Here is a 23,404-nt window from a genome sequence, read left to right on the forward strand (position 1 = left end):
TGGTAACAGGAGATGACTGGGCTGGGTGGGGGAGGCTCTCCAAGGGGCTTGCGCAGCCCGAGAAGTGCAGGAGGGGAAGGCGGGTGGCTGGCTCGGGGGCAGGCGGGAAGATGAGTGCCGTGCGCCTGGCGGGGCCGCTCTCCGTGCTTGTGCTGTTCCATTCTGTTCTGTTTCTCTCGCTCAGGTCTGCTGGCCATGGGCAACCTGATAAAGGTATTGGGCAAAGATTTAGAAAACTGTCCTCATTTTTTCCTGGATTTTGAAAGTAAGTCCCGCGCTCAGGGCAGGGGGATTTTCTGCGCCTGCTGGGAGGAGGAGCCGCTGCTCTCTAAAGACCAGAACAAATTCACACACGGCAACGGGTCTGACTGACAGGCCTCATTATGCTCCCTAGAGACCTCTCCACACGAGGGCAGCTGCAGTCCCCTGGCGCGGGACACGCTGGCATTGGCAGCTCCCATTGGTTAGGCTGGACAGATGGACACGGAGCAGGGGGGGCAGAGGGGAGACGGAGAGAGCATTAAAGAGACTCTCTCACGTGTGAAACAACCCCTGGATTTCCCGGCCGCCTGTCACATACCATCTCCATTGCCAGCAGGGCCCGTGGAGGGAAATCTTACGATCTCCCATTGACCCAACAGCTTCCGGCTCACCCTGCAGATGCCCATGGTGAGCTCGGGGGCTTGGCTGCTTTTAGCCTTAATGGGGGAGTTTCTTCCACCCTGGAGCTTTCCGCAGCACCCATCTCTCCCCCGCCGCGGCCTCAGCAGAGAGGCCCCAGCCCATTGGCTCGCCGGATTTATACAGCACCCAGGGCGGTTGGATCCAGGGGCTGATACAGATTTGCTGTGGAGCGAGGATTCCCAGCTACTTGGGCGATCCATTTATGGCAGCAATGGAGGGGAAGGGATGTCCCCCGGAGGCTATCTGGGGGAGAGAGGCCATTGCCATTACGCTAGACAGCAGGATCTCAGCCCCGAAAACGCTCTCCCCAGGCTGCTGCCTGGTCTGCTCATTGCACCCGTAACTCCATTTCTCTCCCCACGAGCCTGTAGGACTTAGGCTCCTAAGCCCCCTTTCTGCAGGCCGCTAAGCCCCCAGAGAGGCCGTCTGCCTGTGAAGGCCAGTCACGTGCTGCCGTGGAAGGAGGAAGGAAGGGTTTGTGCTGCCTCGCTGCACTGCGGGGAACATCCCACTGATTCAGGGAGCCAGGCCCCAGCCCCTGGAGCATGAGGATGGGCCAGAGAGCGGGAGAGTGAGAACTGAAACGGAGACTTGTCCATGCTGGGAAAGCCACCCCCAGGGCCAGCCGTGGGGCTAGAGGGCCCCGTGGTCAAAACGCCCACACCAGGGCTAGCTCCGCTGCGTTCGAAGGGGGCAGGGAAGGGAATCAGGGGCAGCGAGATGAGCTGGGGGGGAGCAGGGAAGAAGGACCCCAAAGGGGAGCAAGCGGAGAGACAAAGCAGAGAGCAAGCTTGAAGGGGGGGGCGGTGAGGGAAAGGCCTGAGGGAGCCAGGATGGGAGAGGGGGAGACGTGAGCCAGCAGCAGGCACAGGGCCCGTGGGGAGGACCGAAGTCTGGGGTCGTTCCCACGATAACCTGCCGGCCTTTGACTAACCCCGGCTGAGAGGCCGCACAGCAGCCTGCCCTGCGCTGAGCCCTCAATCAGCTTTCATGGCCTGAGTCAGCGAGGCACGAACCTCCCCCCTCCCCGCCCGACCCCCACTTGTCCCTCCTCAACCCCCCAGAGAAGCAGCTCCGAGCCAGCCCTGAGTAAAACCCCCGGGCTGTAAAAATAGGGCCAGAGCAGCACAGCTCACAGGCTACCTCCCAGCGTGGGCTGAGCTGCAAGCACTCTGCTCACCACACAGCCCCGCTCGGGCGAGGCCGGCGGAGATCAAAATAGCCCTCTGGCTGTGCAGCGCTGGGGAGGCTCTTGCAGTGCGGGGGCCGGAGCTGGGGCCAGGAGGGGCTGCAGGCAGAGAAGTTGACCCTTCTGCGAAGGTACCAAGGGGCCCATTTAATGACCTTTCCTGGCTGTCAGAAGAGCAATTCCCCCAGCAGGGCCCCAGGTATCTCCTGATTGCCAGGAAGACAGGAGGCTCCTTTACAAACAGGCTGTCAGTCTGTAGCAGAGCCTGGCCCTGACCCATGTTCTGTAACCAGGGCCGGACGTGACCAAAGCATCAGCCTGGGTAGGGACCAGGGTTAAGGTCTCATCAGATCCATGTTACATCTGGGGCCCCAGGGCCAGCTGTAATTGTGGTGTAGACAGACATTCCCCACTCCTGTGTGATTACCGCCCTGAGACTCACGGGGCAGGTGTTGGCTTTGGAGATGAAATGAGACACACCCAGCCCATGCTGCAGGACTCCAGGAAGCCCTGGGACCTGCTGAACAATTTGCCCCATTGCCCCCCGCACCCCTTTCCTGGAGAACAGCGGCTCTTCTCCCTCGCTTTGCTCGTTATTGTCGGTCACCACCCCCATCAGCCAACGCTCATCTTCATCCGGGGGCAGGAAGAGGCTGCAGCTCACGGGGCTGGGAGCAGCGGCCGTGCAGCCCTCGCGTGAGCCACGGTTGGATGCAGTCGCCATCAAGATCCGGGAAGAGTCTCTCATGAACCTCAGCTAGCTCCAGTTGAGCCGCGCTGCTCATTAACGTAGAATCACTACGTGCTACAAAGCTGGGGGCCATAATAGCCTTTTCCCCGCCTTGGGCCCTTGATTATGAAGAGCCAACCACTGGCACATCTTCCATATGGCCACAAAGATTCGGGAATCAAAGGGTTACGCAGCCGGCCCACACCCTTGGCGCTCCGCTGCCCGAGGCCCTCTTCCTGCTGCCCAGATGTTGCCCACAGTCTAGTTCTTCCACTGCTTCCTCCACGAACGCCACCTCACTACCCATCATACTTTTTCCTGTTGTCTCTTCTCTTGCAGGTGTCACATGGGGAACCTTCTTAAAGTGTTGACTTATAACGAGCTTGAACAAGGCCCTAATTTTTTCCTTGACTTTGAACGTGAGATGGGATTTTTCTTTTCTTTTCTTTTTTTTTTTTTTCCCTCCCACATTCATGTCATATTACGTTGTTGTCGTCTCAGTTAATCTCCCATGGCATCGTCCCCATTCCAGAAAGTGTAGCGATTGCCTCTCCACGCACCAGCCCCCTTGGGCTCCCGGAGGGTAATTCCCTCTAACGAAGCTGATCTTGTGAGAGGTTGAGGTGGGGGGAAGTTAAGAGACTGGTTTCCAAAGGGGTGGCAGAAAGGGCGGTCAGGTCATTCAGGGTGTTGGCCGAGGCATTTCAGAGCTGAGGGTGGATTTAGTTTCCCATGCCTCGTGCCGGTCCCACCCCTGCAAGGATATCCTTCACCTTCTAGTCATTGCCCTGTTGATTAGACCCCAAAGCCACCCACAGAAGCACAACCAGGGAATCAGGTCCCAGCCAGAAGCTTGAATTCTTAACGTTTAGTTGCTGCCTAAAACCCCTCGAGCCCATCCACTCTTCCAGAGAGACAATGTGCATTAGCAGGGAGCTGTTCTCCACTGCCAGCAAGGAAAGGGGAGAGCTCTGCGGGGGAAATGGGGCAGGAAGGGACCTGAAGGATCCATTCTGGAGCAGCGAGGTTGAGAGCAGAGCCAGGAGTCTGGCGCAGTCAGGAAAGAAAGGGTCCGATCTGCCCTCCTCATCCCAGTATTAGGCTGCTGTAGGCCCCTTGACTCCTGATTTGACATGGGCTCAGACCCAAGTCCACGGAGGGACCCGATCTGAGGAGAGGGGACTGAGCTGCAGGGCGGGGAAGGGAGGCTGAACAGTTCATTCCAAGCCAAGGCATCTCATTCCAGTTGGGTTGGTCTCTCCGCAGGAGACGTTTCTTCCCTTTGGTTTTTGGTTCTTTTGTTTTTATTTCTCGTGTTGTTTACTTTGCACACGTTTCTTTTCCGTTGGGAGCCTGCGTGTGTGACTAGGCTCAGAGGGAAGAGGGCGGACGGGCCTCCAGGAGGTTCAGATCTGGCTAGCGGACAGATGAGGCCCAGCAGTAGCCGGGGCCTGGCCCTGCTGGTGGGCCGGGCCCTCCAGCCCCGCCGTCTGGAAGATTTTCTAATTCCCTTTAGCACATCTTTTGTCGGCACACTTCTTCCACAGACTTGCGCCCCAGACAAGCCAGCACATTCCCCACCCACCCCACCCCCTGAACCCTAACACTGCTCAGGGACCGGCCGCCAAAGCTCCCTCGCTCTAGCTGGACGGCGCACGCTCTGACATGTTGCTTTTTTGGGGGTTTTTGCAGATGCGCAGCCCACAGAAGCCGAGACAGCCGTGTGGAACCAGGTCAACGCAGTGCTGGAGGAGGCCCAGACAATCCTGGTTGAACTGCAGTCCTACACGGGGGCTGGCCAGGAGATTAGAGAGGTACCGCTCTTCGGCTACTCCAGCCCTCAGCTTGCTGACGCAGGCAGGGGTTCAGGCACCGATGGTGAGCTTTTTCCATCTCGGTCCCTTGTAGGCCATCCAAAATCCCAACGACCTCCAGCTGCAGGAGAAGGCTTGGAACGCAGTGTGCCCGCTCGTGGCGAAGCTGAAGCGCTTCTATGAGTTCTCTCTTCGGCTGGGTGAGCCCACGCTCCACGCCCACCCCACTCTCCCTTCCCATCCCCCGCCCGCCCAGGTGACGGCCCACAACCGCGGCCTTCAGCCCACATCCAGCTCCTCCCAGCACCCAATTCTGTCACTGGGCCGCCCCCTCCTGCCCTTTATTCAGCACAACCAGAGCACTACCTCCGCAAGGTCTGCAGGACGGGGCCGCGGGCGTCAGAGGGGAAGATGATCGGGTGGTTTGAGGCGCCGGAGTAGGACTCAGCCTGGGGTTCAAGTCCTGATTCTGCCACGGACGTGTGTGTCCAAAGCAAGTCACCGTGCCGCTCTGTGCCTCAGTTTCCCCATCTGTAAAAATTGTTCTCATTCACAGGAGGTGGAGAGGCTAGATTCACCCATATTTGAAGAGCCTATTGGCTAAAAGGGGCTGGAAAGGTCACAACAGATCAGATTATCAGCTCCATTCCAGTGACACGAAGTGACTGGGTGGCTCTAACAGGCAGGCTCCCTTTCTTCACTTAGCCAGCCGGGGGCTGCTCACCTTTTGAAGGAGATGAAGTGGATTTACCCAGGAAATAACCCCGCCGTTCAACGAGAATGGAGAGATTTGCTTCCAACAGTTTGTGGGGAGGGGAAACACCAGTGATGCGTCTGCCTAGATCAGGAGAGGCAGAAAAACCCCTGCAAGCCTGAGTGTGGGAGATGGGGCGGTTCAGTGCAGTTAAATCTGCTGCAAGCTAAGCCGGACGGGCACCACCCTGGAGAGGGGACAGGAGGCTTTAAGCCTGGAACACTGATCATCGGTTTGTGGTCGCAGTTCTGCAATGCATCACTTTTCTCTCCTCCTCTTCCCAGAGAACGCTCTGCGCAGCTTGCTGGAAGCTCTGACCAGCCCGCCCTACGCCCCGACTCAGCACCTGGAGAGAGAACAAGCCCTAGCCAAGCAGTTTGCAGAAATCCTACACTTCACCCTCAGCTTCGACGAGTTCAAGGTAGGGCGGCTTTTCACAGCTGCCTGGGAGCCAGAACACCAGGGGCTTGGCCCCTCGGCCTTCCCAGCGAGGGCGGGTTGGCTGAGAGAGTCAATGCTGCGTGTCGCAGTAACAGCCCAACGCCGGCTGTGTAGGGAGCCAATAACCCCTGGCATGTTCCTCCTAGTAATGCACAGGTGCGACGTGGTGAATTAGCGCTGCTTTACTTGACATAAACCAAACGAACCGTTCGTTACACAAACCGGCAGTGGAACTAGCCTTCATTCGCTCCTCCGGCCCGTTCCTTGCACTAGATTCCCACCACTAGCCCCTGTGCTAGATGTTTAGATCCGTGCTAGATTTCCTGAACTAGATTTTTAGAGCTTTGTCCACTCCTCTTTTAAACATCTCTTGGGAAGCCAGCACCCAACCTAACAGACCCAGACCTAGGACCCACACCTGCAAAGCATTCTGCCCTATGGGAGAGTTACCAAGAGCTGTTGATTGGATCTCCGGTCTTCTCTCCCCATGTTTGCTGCAGATGACCAACCCTGCCATCCAGAATGATTTTAGCTACTACAGAAGAACCATCAGCCGAAATCGCATTAACAATTTACAGGTAAGAGGTTGGTCCCACGCCCCAAAGGGTTTGAGTTCCACTGACAGAGCTGTGTGGGAATGAAGTCTAGCACAGAAAGAGCATGGAGACCCCAAGTTAACCCTGGGTAAAAAGCTTTGCCGCGGGAGGGAGTGTGGTGGTGGGGGGGGGAACTCTGCATCAACTGCTAGAAAAGTGAGAGGATTGATTCTTGCAGGGCAACGATTGTCACACGATGCTCTACCACCAGATGGCTGGGAGAATTAAAAATCTCGAGACCCAAGCAGTGGAGGACACGGGCAGTAGGTGGGGGCCTCTCACAACAGCTGAGTTAATTCCCCCTCGCCTCCCTGCAGCTGAACAAACCTGAAGCCAATCTGGGTTTGAGACACCAAGTTCAGCCAACCCATCCCCAGAGCAAGGGCAGAAGAGAAGGGCCCATCTGCTTTCCTGGGGTACCACGTGTGCTTCAGAAAAGGGACACTCAGGGCATGGGTTCTGCTGGGCCGGGGGCGTGAGGTTAGTCTGCATCGGTTCAGCGCATTCCCACAGGGCAGATTCGGACGGGTTCAGGCATTTGCAGCATTTGCTCAGTGCTGTTGGGATTAACGTTACCAAGCCGCCGTTCGCATCTCATGTCCTGCAGTTAGATGCCGAGAGTGACGTTAACAACGAAATGGCCAACAGGATGTCTCTCTTCTACGCAGAGGCCACACCTATGCTTAAAACTCTAAGCAACGCCACAACCAAGTTTGTTTCAGAGGTGAGTGAGCCCCAAAGAGAGAGAAAAAGAGAAACCAACTACTGGGAGAAGGGAGGAGGAGGAGAGAAATATAGACAATAGCCTAGATGTACCTATTGCATAAACCAGCCAGGCTCCATTGAAGTTGGTGAAGCTGTGCCCAGCAGTAAATTCGGCCCAAAGATTCATCATGAAAGAAAACAGGAGGTGAGCTTTGGAAGGATTCCTCCATGAATTCAGCATGTTACCAACATCCCTGTTCATGGACGTCCTGCATCATAAGAAGCAAGCCTATATAAGCCCCAGGTACGGAGAGCTGTCAGTAGCAGACTAGGCAGGAGTTTATAGAAGGAGACCAGCTGGACAGGGGTGAGGGAAACAGAGCTACGGTGAAGTTATTCAGTACTCCAGAGAGGAGCACGTGGGATCGGGAGGCAAATCTAGTGTCTGTCTTGTTCTCTCACTCCAGAACAAGACCCTCCCGATTGAGGACACAACTGACTGTCTAAGCACCATGGCTTGTGTCTGCAGGGTGATGCTGGAGACCCCGTGAGTATTTCATCCTGGCCCGTGTGCAGAACCTGGGCTGGCAGATGGCTCCTAAAAATCAAATGCCAGCAGGAAGCCAAGGGATGGAAATTTAATCAGTGTATCCTGGGAAGGCTTGAGTGCCTGAGTCCTCAGGGCACTGCACCCATTGGGGCTGCACTCCCCGATTCTTCCACTTCCCCACCCTAGGATGGATTGGTGGTAACCCCTGGAGCATTCACTCCTGGGTAACGACACCCATGTCCATTAATACACTACGCACACCAGGAAGGAGCTGTATCCCACGCAACCTCCGGCTGCTTGAGAGATCCTTGCAGGTCCCCAAGCCCAGCTTTTAAACACATAGCCCTGGGGGTCCCCCATATAGAAGGGTCATTTACAGGGAGACGTTCTCCCACCTGTGACCTCTCCCCCTCCCCCTCAAGGACGCTCTTTTTCATCTCCCTTCACTCACCAGCAGCAATAAGGACACTAAGTCAGACCCTCTGCTTCTCACTTCGACCCCTCTCTTGACTTCAGGGAATACCGGAGCCGGTTCACCAACACCGAGACCCTTCTCTTCTGTATGAGAGTGATGGTGGGAGTCATTATCCTCTATGACCACGTCCACCCCGTGGGGGCTTTCGCAAAGACCTCCAAAATCGACGTGAGTGACACCTTCATCTCGCTAGAGGGCGCACTGCCCAGCAAAGGGGCGCCGGAAAAAATCACCAGGGGTTGAAGCGGGAAGGCTGAGATTGGGATTGTGGAGAAGCCCTAGTGGTTTAGGTTTGGCAATTAGCCGGAGCTGGCCTGGCTAACTCTTGGATCAGTGCAGACTCAGAAAGAAGACACTTAACCTCCACCGGAGTTCTGCTGCTGCTTCTGGGCTGGGACGAGCCCGTCACAAGGAGCCGAGCAAGAACCGCTCCCGCTGTCATATCTCCGAGCAATGAGGCCTCGGTCAGCGTGAGCGGCGCAAGGGGCGACCTCCTGCAGCGTAAAGCTTAGCACAGCTCACTTTTGGCTCTCCGGGCTGCCCAAAGGCCGTAAGTCCTGTCATAGCTAGATTCCCATCTGCAGCAACGTGCCCGAGACTCACCTCAGGACAGGGGACTCCATGCACCGCACAAGTCCACAGACGCAGCGGTCGTCGGCCTAGAACGCAGTGCTGGCAGGGGACAAATAGGGTAGGAAGGAGGCACTGGAGATAAATAGATGAATGGAGGAAGAAACTAAGGCTGTCTCAAGATTAAATATTTCCCACCTTTGCTACCGCTGGATGCAATGCCAGTGATGAGAGCACCAGTGAGAAATCTAGAGACGGGTAGTGGTTGGTGTTTTAACCCTTCTCCGAGGAGGTGTTAAAAGACCTTGTGGTTAATACACCAGGGGCCTTGTCTACACTGGAGTTTCCACCTTTGGAACCAGTAGCAGCAGCGGTGGGACGTTTTAAAAAGCCGAGGGGATGCCTGCACAGCAAACGACGCTGGGACTTTACCGCTTCAATCTAGCTGGCAGGGGGACCGAGGACGTGGCCGCACAGGCTTTGGCACGGGCTGGCCACCCTAGCCCACGCCTGCTGGGGATCCTGGGTCGGCATTCAGGTTCCTGGCCCAAGCTGGGGTCTGTGCCACCGCGTCTTCTCTGCTGTTGGTAGCTCCACTGAGGCTCGGGTGGTTACGCCTACTAGCGCTGCAGTCACCCCTTCGTCTGCTGTGTAGAGATCCCCAGAACTGGGTGGAGACAAAGCCAAATAGGAGAGGGACAGAGAAGCCAAGATACAGTTGGGAAATGCAAGAAGAGGCTCACATTCCTCCCCAAGGAGGAGTGGCTGCTTTCCCTGCTCCCACTTGTCACATGCTCTCACCATTTGAACTCTAACCAGCATGGCTCTTTCTTTTTAATCGTGGCAGATGAAAGGATGCATCAAAGTCTTGAAAGATCAGCCTTCAAACAGCACAGAGGGGCTCCTCAACGCACTGAGGTACGTACAGTTCTGGCCTCCAACGGCTGCCTTGGCATGTTCCAGCCTGGGAAGGGGAGGGGTTGAAACGAGGGATTTGGTCCCAGGAGCTGCCTTTCCTCCCTTTTACATGAAGCTTCTGCACTGCTGAAAGGTTCTTCTTCCCCCTCATAGCCAGCCCTGATAGCGGTCGAGGGCAGGAACTAGCTGGTCAGATCTGGCGCCAGTTCCCAGTGGAAGCACGTCCACATCACAGAAACTGCACCACTAATCACGAATGCTGAGCAGGTGGAAAAAACACACTGCTGGCCGGGATTTCAGCACCTGTGTCTGTGAGTGAGACACACGGTGAGATTTTCAAAGCCAGCTGGGGAATTTTAATGCGAGTCGTATGTCTCTGGGTACATCTACCCAGCAAACCAAGGTGTGATCGCAGGGCAGGCCGGCAGACCCGGCTAATCTCACTGGGGCAGGTAACAGTGATGAGCGACGACATGGTGCCGTGGGCTAGCTGACCCTAGGACAAGCCTGCTGGGGATGCTGAGTACGTCTTTAGGTTGCTGGCCAGCGCCACACTCTGTGCTGCTATGTCTTCACTGTTATTGTTACCTGCACTAGCTAGGTTAAAACCAGTGCAGATAGGCGACCCACACTGCAACCACACCTTCACTCTCAATCCCCTGGGCAGCTTTGATCAATCGTGAGCATGTGCACATGCGTATAATCTGGCAGAGAAAGGTCTAACACCAACCGAAGGCTGGAAGTTGACGCTAGACAAATTCAGACGGAAAATAAGGCGCACATTTTTCACAGTGAGGGTAATTAACCATTGGCAAAAGTTCCCCAGGGTCGTGGTGGATTCTCCATCATTGACAATTTTTAAATCAAGCTTGGATGTTTTTCTAAAAGATCAGCACTAGGAGTTATTTTGGAGGAGTCCCCTGGCCCGGGCTATACGGAGGTCAGACTACCTGATTACAATGGTCCTTTCTGGCCTTAGAATCTCTCTTTCTTTCTCACACTTTCTCTCTCTCTCACACACACACACAGACAAAATTTGTTCACTTCTTTGTGACTTGGTATAAAGCTCATTCCCTGCAAATGCTTTGGTCTCAGAACTGACCTTCCTGAGGAAGAAAGGCTGCCGAGAACACTCTTCTCTGAAACACTCGTACAGAACAGAGCTCAAAGCCTCCAGGAAATGAGCAGAGATCAGACAATGCATTCAGCAGCCAGACGGGCAATGACTAGAATGGCTTCAGTTCTCCTTTTATTTAATCTTTCTCTGGGCATTTCACTATGCAGGGACGGTGCCAGGCTCACAGACCTGGGGGGCTCAAATCCATTCCACTATGAGACTAGCCCCGTAGCAGACACACCCCTCCCCCCCCACCCCAAAGGGAGGGAGCGCCTCAGTCTTTATGGCTTGTTCATTCCTTGGCTCTTCTCCAGAAAGTGCCAACAGGGAGGCTGATTTTCATCAGCTGTGCTGGGTTTCCCTGTGATGGAGACAGCTGCCCTCTGAGAACTCTCAAACTCATTTCAGACAGGTCACCAAACAGTTGCCAGTTGGTAGCCCCGATTGACTGCTACTGAGCTAGGCTGGGTGTGAGCCAGTGACCTAGGGAGTCAAGGCGCCTCGTCCCTATAGACAGGAGGGTTGGTCTTGGTACTGGACCGGGCCTCATAAGACCCACGTTCAATTCCCCCCTCTATGCTGACAACCCGTGTCACCCCACACTAGTCACTCAGCTGTAAAATGAGGGTAATACTGCCCTCTCCCCCCCCATCTAGTCTATTTAGACTGAGCTCTACGAGGCAAAGACCATCTCTTACTATGTGTATGTGCAGCACCTAGCACAATGGGGCCCTGATCTCAGTTAAGGCCTCCAGGCAATGTAGTAATACACATAGTAAACGTGCTTTCAAGTCCCTGAGTCAGCCAGTGCAAAGACTGGGTTTCTGGTGCAGGCCCATTGCTCTCTCTGAGGCAGTGATCAAAAAAGCATGAGACTAAAACTCTCCATTTCAGATCCATCGGGCTTCCTTTTGAGGGTCAGCCGTAGCACACCCATGTATTCAGAGCCAGCCTCTGACAGAGGTTAAGCTGGTTTCAGCTATGCTTGGGATCCGCTACCAATACATAGATTCTTCGGAGTGCTGGTCTCTGGCGTGTTTGAATCTGTCTGGTAGAGGGAGGCTGCTGGCCTCCTGTCAGGGGAAAGGGTCAGGGTTCAGGCATGCTTGGAAACGAATCTCAGGAGCATCAGGCTTGTGGCTGGACTCTGTGTTATACAGTAAATTTCCCATCCCTTGGAGTAGAGCCCTTGTCACACACCATCTCTCAGTCCAAATTTCACTTCACGAGATAAATGCCTCCTCCGTACCAGGAGTCGGTCCTGCACTGCATGGTAAGTTCCTGCTCCGTCACTTGCCTGGGATTCCCGTCTGTGCCTTGTCGTTCCCGTCTTTGTCCTGAGCGTTCACTGAACAGAGGTTTCCTGGTGGGACAAAATTAAAATCTGGAGTCAGTGTAAATGCTACGCTGGGACAGGGCTTCCGTCACGATGGCTGGCTCTGGGAGACAGGGCATCCCTTGGTAAGGGCAAGAGACTGGGAGCCAGGAGTCTGGGGTTTGACTCCTGACTGACTGGCCATGGGCAAGTCACAGCACTGCCGGGTGCCTCGTTCATCTAGCTGTGAAATGGGGCTGACTACGCCCAGCAGCATTGTTCTTGTCCTCTTCTATACCATGGGGACGCTACACAGGTGGCACAGAGAAGCTAAGGGCTTGATTTCCAGAGGTGCTGAGCACTGACAGCTGCAGCTGAAATCAAATTCAGTGCCCAGCACCTCCAGCAAAAAGACCTTAAGTAACTTGCCCATGGCCACATGGTGAGTTAATGGCAGAGCCAGCATCAGAACGTAGGAATTCCTGCTCCAGTCCTGTGCTCGGACCACTAGATGATTGCGCTGCTTCAAGGAGACCCTTATTTACCTGGGGGAGAGGGGTCATGAGCCTCAATGGCTTGAAAAGCACTCCGTGGCATAAACCCCCCTCCTCCGTTTGCAGGTACACTACCCGGCACCTCAACGACGATACCACGTCCAAGCAGATCCGGGCCCTGCTGCAGTGAGCGCCTCGAGGGGGGTGGGGTGGGGTGGGGTGGGGGGATCTGGCCAGCTGAGCCCTGCAGGGTTAACCTAGAAACCATCAGCAGACACTGTTAAATGTTGCCATGTTGCTATAAATAACCATGATCATATTCCTCATTTTGTACAGAAAGGGAAAAAGTTTTTAAAAAATAAAAATACAGAAATACAAGGGGGGGGGGGGGGGGAAACTTAGCAGCCCACAAACCCGCCCTCTCCAACCCCCCGCCCCTTCCAAAACGATCAGTGTCAAACTCAGACAGGCTGCGTCTCACCGTATACCACTTGCGTCTAGGTTCTGTTTCTCCCCTCTCAGCGGTGACATGACACGGTCAGTTCTCAGCCTGTCTGAGCTTGGGGCGGGGGCTCCGGGATGGAAGCCCAGGAGCGGGGGGCGTCCCATGGTTCCCACAGGGGTACAGTGTAGGGTCTCTTTATCTGGACTACGCCCCCAAGTGCGAAGGGAAGGGTCCAGGGCGGGGACGGCAGGAAGCCGCCCCTCCTGACAGATGTAAATAATGTGTTTGAATCACTTGAAGTGTCCGGCTGTGAAGATGATGAAGAAGAAGAAGAGCATCATCTTTAAAATCTCCTGCACTGATTCCATTGGAAATGGCTCAGTCACACCTTTTAGATTTTAATATAAAACAATTAAAATCCACTCACCTGTTATTTTGTACATTTTTGTGTGAAATAAAATAACATTTAATCTGTTTATTGCCAGACTGGCGCCGTCTCTGTTGTTTAGCCTCGCCGGGGCTTGCTCTGCAGGGGAAGGGATCACGGAGGCTCCCGGCAATCAGCTGCCCATCGATTCCTGGGAAGGCTGGGCCTGGAGAGGCCAGCCCACAGTCCCTGCAGCCCCTGCTAGCTGCAGCTGGGCGAGAGACTAGCAATATGTTCCCATCTCCCCCCTTGAGTGGTTCCAGCCGATGGCTTTAAAAGGCCTCAGAACCACCCATACTTCAGCCCCTTTCGCTGCAATATATTAAAGGCTCCCAACAGCCTCTTCCTCATCCCCCCAGGTTCACGGCCTTCCTCGTGCTAGAGTCCTTGATTTCCCTCCTACGTGTGGCAACCTCACCCCGTCCACCTGCGCCGCTGCCTTCCTGCCGCAGCCGGGACCCCTCTAACATCGGGACGCGGGCCCCGAGGACCCAGCGCTCTGGCCTTAAACTGCTCCTGATTCTGGCGGGCAAAGGCCACCACCAGAGCAGCAACAGGAGCTCCCGTCTAGCCACTGCTGCCAGGCCCCGCAGCCATGGCCAGTCACTCAGGTGACCTGCATTGGGAGCGGTGCCCGGCTCCAGCCCGAGGAAACCAACTGGACCAGTGCCACCCATCCCAGGGACTCACCCCAATTGCCCAGCTAATTTCAGCAGGTCTTTGTGATGCTTCTCTTGTCCGGTAGGTGGCCCCACGGCCCCACAATCGGAAGCAGGCGGGTAAATGCATCTGGGCTCATTGACCCACGAGCTGAGCCCCACAAGCCCAGACCCGATGGGCCTGGCTCAGCAGCGCCAGAGAGATCCAAACCCTGGGAGCACCTGGCACGAAGCAGATGCCAGGGCGGAAGCAGCAATCTCTCTGTGCAGGTTTGATCTGCAAGAGGCGGGAGACGCGCAGGCCGGTCATTTGCTGTGCCTGGGGTGGCCGTGAGCCTAGAGCAGGCCAAGGGCCATGCCAGGCCTAGGAGCTAACCCAGCACTGAGACCGGGTACCATGCTACAGCCCAGCGCCCCTCGGACAGCCCTGCAAAGCCCCCCAGTCGCTCCTCCCCTGGGCTGACTGGTTGAACTGGGACCCAGCCCGTTATTCCTGGATGCACAGAACAGCCCCAAGGGGAGAGATTTGGGGTTTGTATAAACGTCAGCCCCAAACCCATTTATCTTCCCGGTCCCGGCGCCAGCCTCCCAGCCATCAGAGCACCAGGGGGCTCGTCTGCCCCGGCCCGCGGCATCACGTCCCCCACTTTCAGCCCCGGCCTCTCTGCCGCTGACGCCCACCTCCACGTCTTTGGTCTCTTCCTCAGCTGCTTTTCGGGTACCCTGGGCAGGGCATCCCACCACCAGCTTCAATCCAGCGTGGTGAAAACCCAACTAACCCCCCCCACCCACATGCCTCTCCCTGGGGACAACCTGCTAGCCCTATCTCATCACCCGCCTCGGGGCCACGGCCACCCCCCACCGGCTCCTCCTTGCCATATCTCCTCTCTGCTCCGGCAGGGCAGCTAACTCCCCCCAGCCCCAGGGCATCTCCCCTCTCCACCGTGGCAGTCCCTGCTGGTCTTTAGCCGCTTGCCACGCGTCTCTGTCCTCTCCCACCAGCCCAGCCACACGCCCTTGCCCTCCTCAAGTGCTCCTGGCTCCGGCATCACTCTTCCCCCCCCCCGTCCCCCACAACCTGTTTTGGAGACTCTGCTTCAACCTGCATCTCAGCTCGCATTTCCTCCGGCTCCTCGTCTGGTCCAGGGCCCTCTGCTCTGCTCCTCAGGGAGCCACGCTGCTCCACACCTGCAGACTCCCAGTCGCATCCCCCTCCCCGCTGCTCAACCTCAGGAGGAAATGCATGGGTAAAACCACACAGCAAGACAATCCAGCTGAGCGCAACCCCAGAAACCCCCTCTCTGGAGCATTTCCCCCTCGCTCTGCCATTGCCCCCTGCAGTACACAGTGGGGTATCCGCCCTGCCCAGGCCGTGCACTCCTAGGGGCAGCAAACCTGCCTCATGCAGCTAAAGCGTCACCTACCAAGCTAAGCACTTTGCAAAACTGAAAAGAAGGGGATGGGGGGAGGGGGCGTTAAACCTAACGTTGCTTATCAAATAACCAGTCCCTGTGCTCGGGACAGCTTGTAATGTTTTGACCCAAGTAGACGCCCCGTGGCTGCAAGGGGAAACACTGGGGGCAGCAATGCAGGATTGGGCCCAGACTTCACCCTGGCTTGGTTTGTTTACCAGGTGGATCCCCTGCCTCGCGCCTGCTGCTACGAAGGCAGCAAACGGCCCCGTGCTCCAGGAACTAAGCAGCAAGACGCGGGTTGTTTTAAATGCAGAGGAATGTCCCCAATGGAAGGAAAAAACTGAAAGCAAATAACCAACCCACACAGGGCTGGAGGGGGGCAGGTCTAGTGGTTAGAGCAAGGGCCTGGGAATCAGCACCCCTAGGTGCTAGTCCTGACTTCTTCGGACACCTTGGAGATTCAGGATGCTCTGCACTCCAGGGTGGGCGAGCGCTATGACAGACTCCAGGACCGAGTCCCGGGTGCATGGAAACACATCGGCCACTTACCCTGCCACCCCGGCGGCACAGACACACACACACACACACACACACACACCCATCCCCACCCCCCCTCGGGCAGCAGCTGCTGGTTGCTTTGCCGCCAAATCTCCCTCAGTCACCGGGCGGCTCCTCTCCCAACTGCCACTGGCGCGCCGCAGGGCGAGAGTCCAAATTCCAAGAGGTTTTTCATTGTGAAAAAGGCCTTCCCCCAGCAAGTTTTGCCGCTAAGCCTCAGAGCCTTTCCCGCCAGGGCGCGCCGCTCACCTCCCTCCCCCGCCAGCCTGATCACTGCAATCCAAACCAGCGCGAACTGCAGCTCGCCCAGCCTTTGGCAACCTTCGTGGCCCCACGGGCCCCTTAGCTAGTGCCTTTCTGCTCCGACCCGCCACCTTCCTGAGGTGCCTCCCCCCCTAACCCCCTCGGGGGGCTGGAACATGCAGCGCGTCCTCCCATCCCTGAGCCCCGCTGTGCCCCATTCCCTCTGCAGCACTGCATCTAGACCCAAAGAGCTGCAGTGCAGAGACTGTCTAGTGGTTAGAGCACGGGACCGGGAGTCAGGAGTCTCGGACTCCGGGTCTCAGGCAAGTCACACCGTGACTCAGCTTCTCCATCTGCAAAGTGGGGACCCCCGGCGCTCACCTACCTCTGGGAAGTGCTTGGAGCCCTTCAGGCGAAAGAATCCGACTCAGGAGGGGCTCTGAACTGGAAGGCGTCCCAGGAGCCGAGTCAAGGGCTGCAGGTCACGTTCTCAGACCAAACGCAAGGCTTCTGAATCCACAGAGGCCGGATTTCCAACGATGCTAACTTCCTGCTCCCCCACTCCCATCCCGCCAGGGCCTACACTGGGACTTGTGGGCGTTCAGCAGCTCTGCAGGCCACGGATATTTCAATGTCTAAAGGCTAGTCTACACTTAAGACGTACAGTGCCACGGCTGTCGGGACAGCTGGGCCGCTGTAAGAACGCTCGCGTGGCCGCGCTGTGTCGCCGGGAGAGAGCTCTCCCACGGACATCGTCAAACCACCTCAGCAAGCAGCAGTCGCTGTGTCGGCGGCAGACCCAGCGCTGTCCGCACAAGCGCTCAGGCTGACAAAACTTTGGTCGCTTTCACGCCCCCGAGCGACCAAAGTTTTGCCGGCATGAGTGCTAATGCAGACACGGCCTCAGCAGAAGCTTCCAGGCTTGAAAGTGTTGGTGGCTCATTAAAGAACATCCCAGCCCCCTCCAGGGGCGGATTTTCCCTCTGAACTAGAGCCATGCCTTGGAACGGCTCTGAAACGACCGTCATGGGCTGCAGAATCTCAGCTTGTCCTTTTTAAAAAGAAAACCAGACAGACAGACGGACACGAGTTGTCACAATTGAACAGGAAACCCCAAAACCGGGAATCAAGTGTAACCCAGGCAGACAGCGGCTCAGTAGCTCGGAGAGGTGGGAACTGCCCCAGACATCTCCGGGAAGTTAACACGGACGCCCAGCCATGACGCTTGAAAGCTTGCCACTGTTAGCGGTTTTGTTGCTCACGTGAGGAAGGCGTGGGAGGGTCACAGATTGGCCCAATTCACCCCAACTGACACCTCCTCTGGGTTCTCGTGTTCCGGGAAGCGGGCAGGTGCAAGCCCACCCCCCGCTGAAGGCCCCTCCTCCAGCCTAGAGGGGAGGAGCTACTGAACCCGGGGCGCAGCTAATTACGGGGAGGCATCTAATGAGAAAACAGGAACAAGTGTGGAGGTCAAAGAGGCAAAAGTAGGGAACCTAAAGGGGACACCAAGTGGAGAACCCTGGACAGCACCCGCTGCGCCTCAGAGGTGTCTAGGGAGCCAGCAGAAGTGGCCTGAAGAACTGCCTGGATACGTGAGTGAACGGAGGACCGGACAGAGGCCCCACAGTGGCAGAGCATCCCCGCAGCCAACATCCTCCCCCTGGCGTGGTAGATGGGCACTTTGGCTAGCGCTAGGAGGCGGCTGACGAGGAGGTCCCGTGACTTTGTGGGGCCCCAGAGGGGGTGTGCATAGATCAGGTGTGGGGAGAAGCGCAGCCAGAACCTTAGGAGAAGGTTCTGGAGGAGCCGGAACGGGGGCTGCAACGTGGCGCACCCCAAAGAGACGTGGGCCAGGGTCTCCCTCGCGCACAGAAGGGGCGGGTGTCAGGGCGAGGGGTACACAGCCGTGCTCACGGCTCCACAAAGGAACCGCCAGCTGATCTCCCCGGTGGGCCATGGGTGGAACAGAGGCTGGCCCACCAGGGTTCCTCACCCTTAGGAAGGGCAGTTACAGCTGGGCAGGATGCCCACAAATCCCAAAACGCAGAGCAAATCTCTGCCCAGCCCGGCTTCCTGCAGACTCCCGCGTGTTCCAGCGGGGCCAGGGGAAATCCCACGTCAACTGGGCACAGCTGGTGGAGTTCAGAGTTTGCATCTATGCCCCAAGCACAGAGAGGGCTGCGGGGGCCCCACCCAGCCACGCCGCGACATCTGCTGTGCCCTGCGGCACGATGGCCTTTTATCAGGCCGCGGGCTAGCGAATCTGCCGTGGCTTTGGACCAGAGAAGGGGATCCGGCGGGAAGGGGAGGGGCCCCGCCGTTCCCTGGCGGAGAGGTGGGAGGGTGGGGCCTGCGATGGAGTCTGGGGGCCAACGTTTGCAAACAGCTGCCTAGGAAAGTAACAGCACCGGGAGGGGAAGGAGCGGAGAGTGGCGGGTGGGGGAAGAGAATAATTCCTTTGTTACTTGCCTTCCCTGAACTGCGGCTCACTGGGCCCGCAGCCAGGATCCAGGGAGTGCCTCTAAATTCCCTCCACACTCAAAAAAAAAAACCCCGGGGCTTTGCCGCCAAACCCTCTCTGTGCGACCCAGGGGCAGGTTCCTGCTCCATTAGGGACTCCATAAATCTGTCCCACCCAGAGTAATATAACAAGGCTATAAATGGCCGGGAGCCCTTGGGGAAGCAGGGGCCGCGCAGGCCGCTCCCCAGCTCTTATCGCTGCAGTGGGGAAAACAAGTTGGCTTCAAATGCTTTACAGCGACCCAACCACGCGCTTATCTAATGGCCTGAAAGAGCTGGATGACGTCCTCTGCGCCGGCCACAGCCTGCAGGAGGGGAACTGGGGCGCAGCCCTCCCTAGCTACGCAGGCCTCCCCCTCGGTAGCCTGGCCCAGCGGATGTTGCAGAGAGCATCTGACCCGTTTTATGCCACTATTCCTGTCAGGGCTTCGGGTTCCTTCTGTGAACGGGGCAATGGGCAGAGCACTGTAGTGGGCAGAGCACTGGAATGGGCATCAGAAGTCCTGGGTTCTGATCCTGGTTCTGCTGCTGGGTGACTTGGCCAAGTCACTTCCCCTCTCCGAGGCTCCATGTCCCCATCTGTGAAATGGGGATAATGCCAGTGACCTCCCTTGCTGAGATCCAGGGGTGAGAAGTGCGAGATAACAGCTAGGTGGTAATTATTATTGAGGGGGCACTTCCCAGATGTAGGGTGGGAGCACGATACCTGCACAGATGCACCCACACGATGGAAGGAGACCATCCCGGGCACATTAGTTACACAACACGCTGCCTCCTTCCCTTTGCCCTTCCAGCGGCAGCACCGCCATTTGTGCCAGGACCACTTCCACACCTCCATGGCTGTCCCAGTACATTCTGGGGCATCTGGTGCCCAGACGCGGTGCTGGGATCCAGGGTAATTTCCAACTATGAACCAACGCATCGTGGGATGGCAATAGAAAGACCCAGTGCAGCAACATAGCTTGTGGAGAAAGCACTGTAGACACCACACGTGGGGCTGACAACGCCTCGTTCTGAGCATTGTAATCAAACCGTACAGCAAACACTTGGAGAACTGCTGCTGGGTGTGGCTAGGTAAGTCCAAGGAGAGCCATCGCCTTGTTGTGTTGGATGCCGACCATACTAGATACCCTCAGACCTACGTCTGTGGGGGAGCTGTGTTGGCGCTCCTGAAGGCTGTGGATTTCTGTCCAGCACGATTTGTGCTTGCGACTGGAAGCCCTGTATCTGAATGCAATTTCATCATCCTCAGGTGTGTGGTGAACATACCAGCCTCTGGCGCTGGGCACGTCGCAACGTTAACGATCAGCAGCTGTTGGCAAACATTGCGCGGAGGAGGAAAAGCTGTTCTCAGAGCCCTCGTGCAACTCGAAGGAACATTTCTAACAGGGAAGTTGCCGCCCGAGTGGAAAACTCCCAGGCATCCTGTAAATAGCCTGTTTGTTTCCTCTATTTCAGCCAGTTTTTGGGAAGGCACCTGCTCTACCCGTCAGTCCTAGCCCCTGGCACAGACAAGGCCAGTCAGGAGCATGTCTGAGCAGACACAGGCCCGGCTCTCTGCCCACTGGAGACAGTCTTAGCGCAATCATAAGAACCACACCCAGCGTCCATGTTCAGCAGATCGCACTGGCACTGCTCACCAGCCGTGTTGAGCTCGCTCAGCACCCGGAGCAGGTGCTAAAGGAAGCACCCGACCCCCACCACCTGGAGGAAGCTGATCCCCACCCGTGTGGAAGGCAAGAAAAGTCCCGGCAAAGATTACCAGCCCCCACTTGTGTGTGCAGGGAACCCACGTCTGCTGGATCAGGGATCTGGTCTCCCGTGAAAACCCAACACGTCGTAAAATCTCTCCCTAGAGTCAGGCAAGGAGTCAGGGCTGAGCAGGAGGAGAAAGGGTTAAAAGGTGTCCTGGGAAGAGCAGGCTGGGAAGAGCTGCCTTGCAGCTGACAGGGAGGGCTGAGAGTTGCTCAGCTGTCACTAGGGCTCAGGCTCAGATCCCACAGAGCCCAGCGCCAGCGAAGAGCGGAGATGATTCGCTAACTAGCAGCCCAGCAGGGACCACCCACGCCAGCCTCAGCCGCAGCGTCCTTAGCCTTCTCCTTGGCGGCACGAACTCCTGTCTGGCCCAGGGCAGGAGCCGCCCATGCCATCTGGGAGCCGCTTGGTGGCATGGCCTTTGGGAAATGGATTTGCTGGGACTCAGGCTGGTTGCTCACAGACAGGCCTCCACGCCTGGCCCTAGCCGGGCGGCAGAGCTCCGCTAGCCCCTGCGGCCCATTGGCAGGAGTGAAGCTTCCCTTGCTCCATCTAAGGTACTGGCTCTGACCGTATTCCCATCGTATAGCAGCACCCCCCAGGCCTTACCGTATTTATCCTCACCCGCTCCTAGGAGGCTTGGAAGTGATGCTATCCCCATTGTACAAAGAGAAAACTGAGGGCCAGAGACCGGGGGCCTGTCTACACGGTGAGTTATTGCACGGCAAGCTGGAGTCACTCCCGGACTTGCTGTGCAGTAATTCGCTGTGTAGACACGCCCTAAATGACTCACGCAAGATCACACCGGGCACCTGTAGGGCAGCAGAGACTTGAACCTGGGTCTCCTGAGCGCCAGGCTAGCGCCCTAACCACTAGACTGTCCTTCCTCTCCCTGCACCAGCTTCAGTTTGCCAAGAATTTATGATCCTTACGTGCATTTGGAATTGCATTGCAACGTGCATTGTCCGAAGCGTCCCACCTGAGATGTGCTTCCCACGGTCTGGTGTGTCCCTCGGCAGCCAGCCCAGGCTTCCAGCCCGAACGGTGCCTGCAGGGAACTCACTGATAAGGGACAAGATGTGGCAGGAGAGAGCAAGTGGGGCATTTCCCAAAGCAACCCTAGGGCTGGCACCTGCAGCTGGAGCTGCAGAAAGCAGGGAGTGCTTCCGCCGCACCTTTGTTTGCTCTGCGTCGTGGCGGGAGAACCGGCTGCTGGCTCCCAGCGAGCCACTGAGCTCTCTATAATTCACCCCTTGTTCCACCCTCACATGGTGGGGCTTGTGTCAGCCGCGAATCCTAGCAACCGAGTCAAAGCCCCGGCTCTGGTACAATCGGTGCAAGGCAAGGAGCGCAGGGCTGGCGTTCCAGCCCTGAGCGGAGCTGGCAGCTCCGGCTGGGCAAGGGACAAGGAGGTGTGATGGGAACAGACAACCACGAGACAGTGCTGCATTGAGACTTGCCCAGAGTTTGGGACGCTCAGACCTGAGAGATCTGCTGGGCCCAGGAAAGAGAGAAGATCCCAATTTCCTGACTTCGATCCAGAGCTTCCCTGAAGTTTGAGGGAGTTTGGATCCCAAGTGGCAGGTTGGCCCCACCTCTAACCCACACAGATGTGTTTTTAGGCACATGATGTCTATATGGCAGGCAGTCCAAGTACTGCCCCAGGAGCCAGCTGCACCTGCGATCTAATCCTAGCTCTGCCGATGACACACTCTGGCCTTGGACGAGTCATGTCATCGCTGAGCCTCAGTTTCCCCATCTGGTTCATGGCGATATACCTAACCCCCGCAAAGCCCCTGTGAGCAACAAACTAGCCCAATAAAAGCACTGACGGAGTGCTTGGAAGATGTATCAGCAATAGCACCACTAGTCTATCAAAGAGCTGCACGTGAGTCCGTGACTCCCAGTCTAGGTTGCGGGGCAGGCATTAGAAGGGAACACACACCTCCCCCGTGGCCGCAGGGCCTCAGACTGGTGGATGCTGGAGCCCTAGCTCAGAGGCACTGATACACGCACTGTCGACGTACATGTGTCTCTGTACATTACCCAGCTCCAGCCGCTCTGTCAGGCAGCCAGAATCCTCCCCACACCAGGAGTCCAGGAGCAGCAGTTGTAAGTCACAGGGCTTGGATCTCCAGTGTCGCATTTCCCCCATTCTATCCTTACGTCCATGCAAAGCCAGGGCTTCCCTCCCGCTCACTGTGCACACACAATAACTCATATAGGAGCTGGATCTTCAGCTCCAGCCAACCCCTGGGGTGACGGTCTAGCATGGAGGTACCCAGTGGGGTTTCCATTGCCAAAACACAAGAGGAGGAGCCGGCACCTTGACTCAATTCACACCCTGGCTAGGCAGTTAGATGGAATTGCAATGCAGCCACGTGGTCTCCTTCCCCAAGGGCCTTTCACCTGGCCTCTCCCCTGATGCTCACTGAACCAGTTCTGCTTCAGAGAGGTTGTTTGTTCTACCCTCCGGGCCCCCAGTCGGCCCCTCCAGCCACACCAGGGAAGTACATCAGCCAGACACCCCCTCTCGGCTGCTTTGCTAAGCTGGGGGAGTCGCCAGGGCTAGGAGGGGGAGTGGCACATTTCACAGAGACTGGCCCAAAGCAAACTGTAGGTTCAGCTTCCAAACTTTGAACTCCCCCAGATGCAGCATTGGACTTCAGGGCTCAGGCCCAGCTCCGCTACTCAGCCCCCAAAGCTCTTGCATAGCCATCGCACAGTCACATTATGGCCCACAGTCCCTCTGACATTTAGGCTTACAGCACAATTTTGTTGGCCATCCTTCCTGCAACGAATAACCCAGTAGGTTGCATTAGAGACACTAAGGCTTGGAGGTGAATTTCCCTGTTACTTAGAAACACTGAGATGGCAGCATAACTAGTGGTTAGCAAAGGGCTCTGGTCTGTCCCCTGTTCTGCCACTGACCTGCTGCATGACCTTACTCGCGTCACTTACACGCTCCGTGCCTGTTTCCCCATCAGTCTAACGGGGATAATACCCACCTTGGCAAAACTGGAGCCCAAA

At 56.7% G+C, this 23,404-nt stretch overlaps 1 protein-coding gene across 3 annotated transcripts in view; it reads left to right on the forward strand.

Annotated features, from left to right (window-relative positions):
• The window catches only part of LOC137143724 (CYFIP-related Rac1 interactor A-like), a 36,706-nt gene extending 24,139 nt beyond the window's left edge, over window positions 1–12,567 (forward strand). Inside the window, exons 1-11 of one of the 3 annotated variants that reach the window (XM_067533669.1) lie at window positions 186–213; window positions 2,943–3,022; window positions 4,296–4,417; window positions 4,512–4,617; window positions 5,456–5,592; window positions 6,113–6,190; window positions 6,816–6,932; window positions 7,381–7,460; window positions 7,980–8,106; window positions 9,356–9,426; window positions 12,479–12,567. In XM_067533669.1, the coding sequence (XP_067389770.1) occupies window positions 2,950–3,022; window positions 4,296–4,417; window positions 4,512–4,617; window positions 5,456–5,592; window positions 6,113–6,190; window positions 6,816–6,932; window positions 7,381–7,460; window positions 7,980–8,106; window positions 9,356–9,426; window positions 12,479–12,542 (975 nt within the window). In that variant the 5' untranslated portion in view covers window positions 186–213; window positions 2,943–2,949 and the 3' untranslated portion in view covers window positions 12,543–12,567. Of the gene's footprint in view, window positions 1–184; window positions 266–2,942; window positions 3,023–4,295; window positions 4,418–4,511; window positions 4,618–5,455; window positions 5,593–6,112; window positions 6,191–6,815; window positions 6,933–7,380; window positions 7,461–7,979; window positions 8,107–9,355; window positions 9,427–12,478 lie in introns of those variants that run through there. The other 2 variants (XM_067533668.1, XM_067533670.1) reach the window with 2 other exon arrangements.
• Window positions 12,568–23,404: the final 10,837 nt, after the last annotated feature.

This window comes from Emydura macquarii, unplaced genomic scaffold, assembly GCF_026122565.2.
Source record: "Emydura macquarii macquarii isolate MOO-44397 ecotype Brisbane River unplaced genomic scaffold, CSIRO-AGI_Emac_v2 contig_3348, whole genome shotgun sequence".
NCBI classification, from domain to species: Eukaryota; Metazoa; Chordata; order Testudines; family Chelidae; genus Emydura; species Emydura macquarii.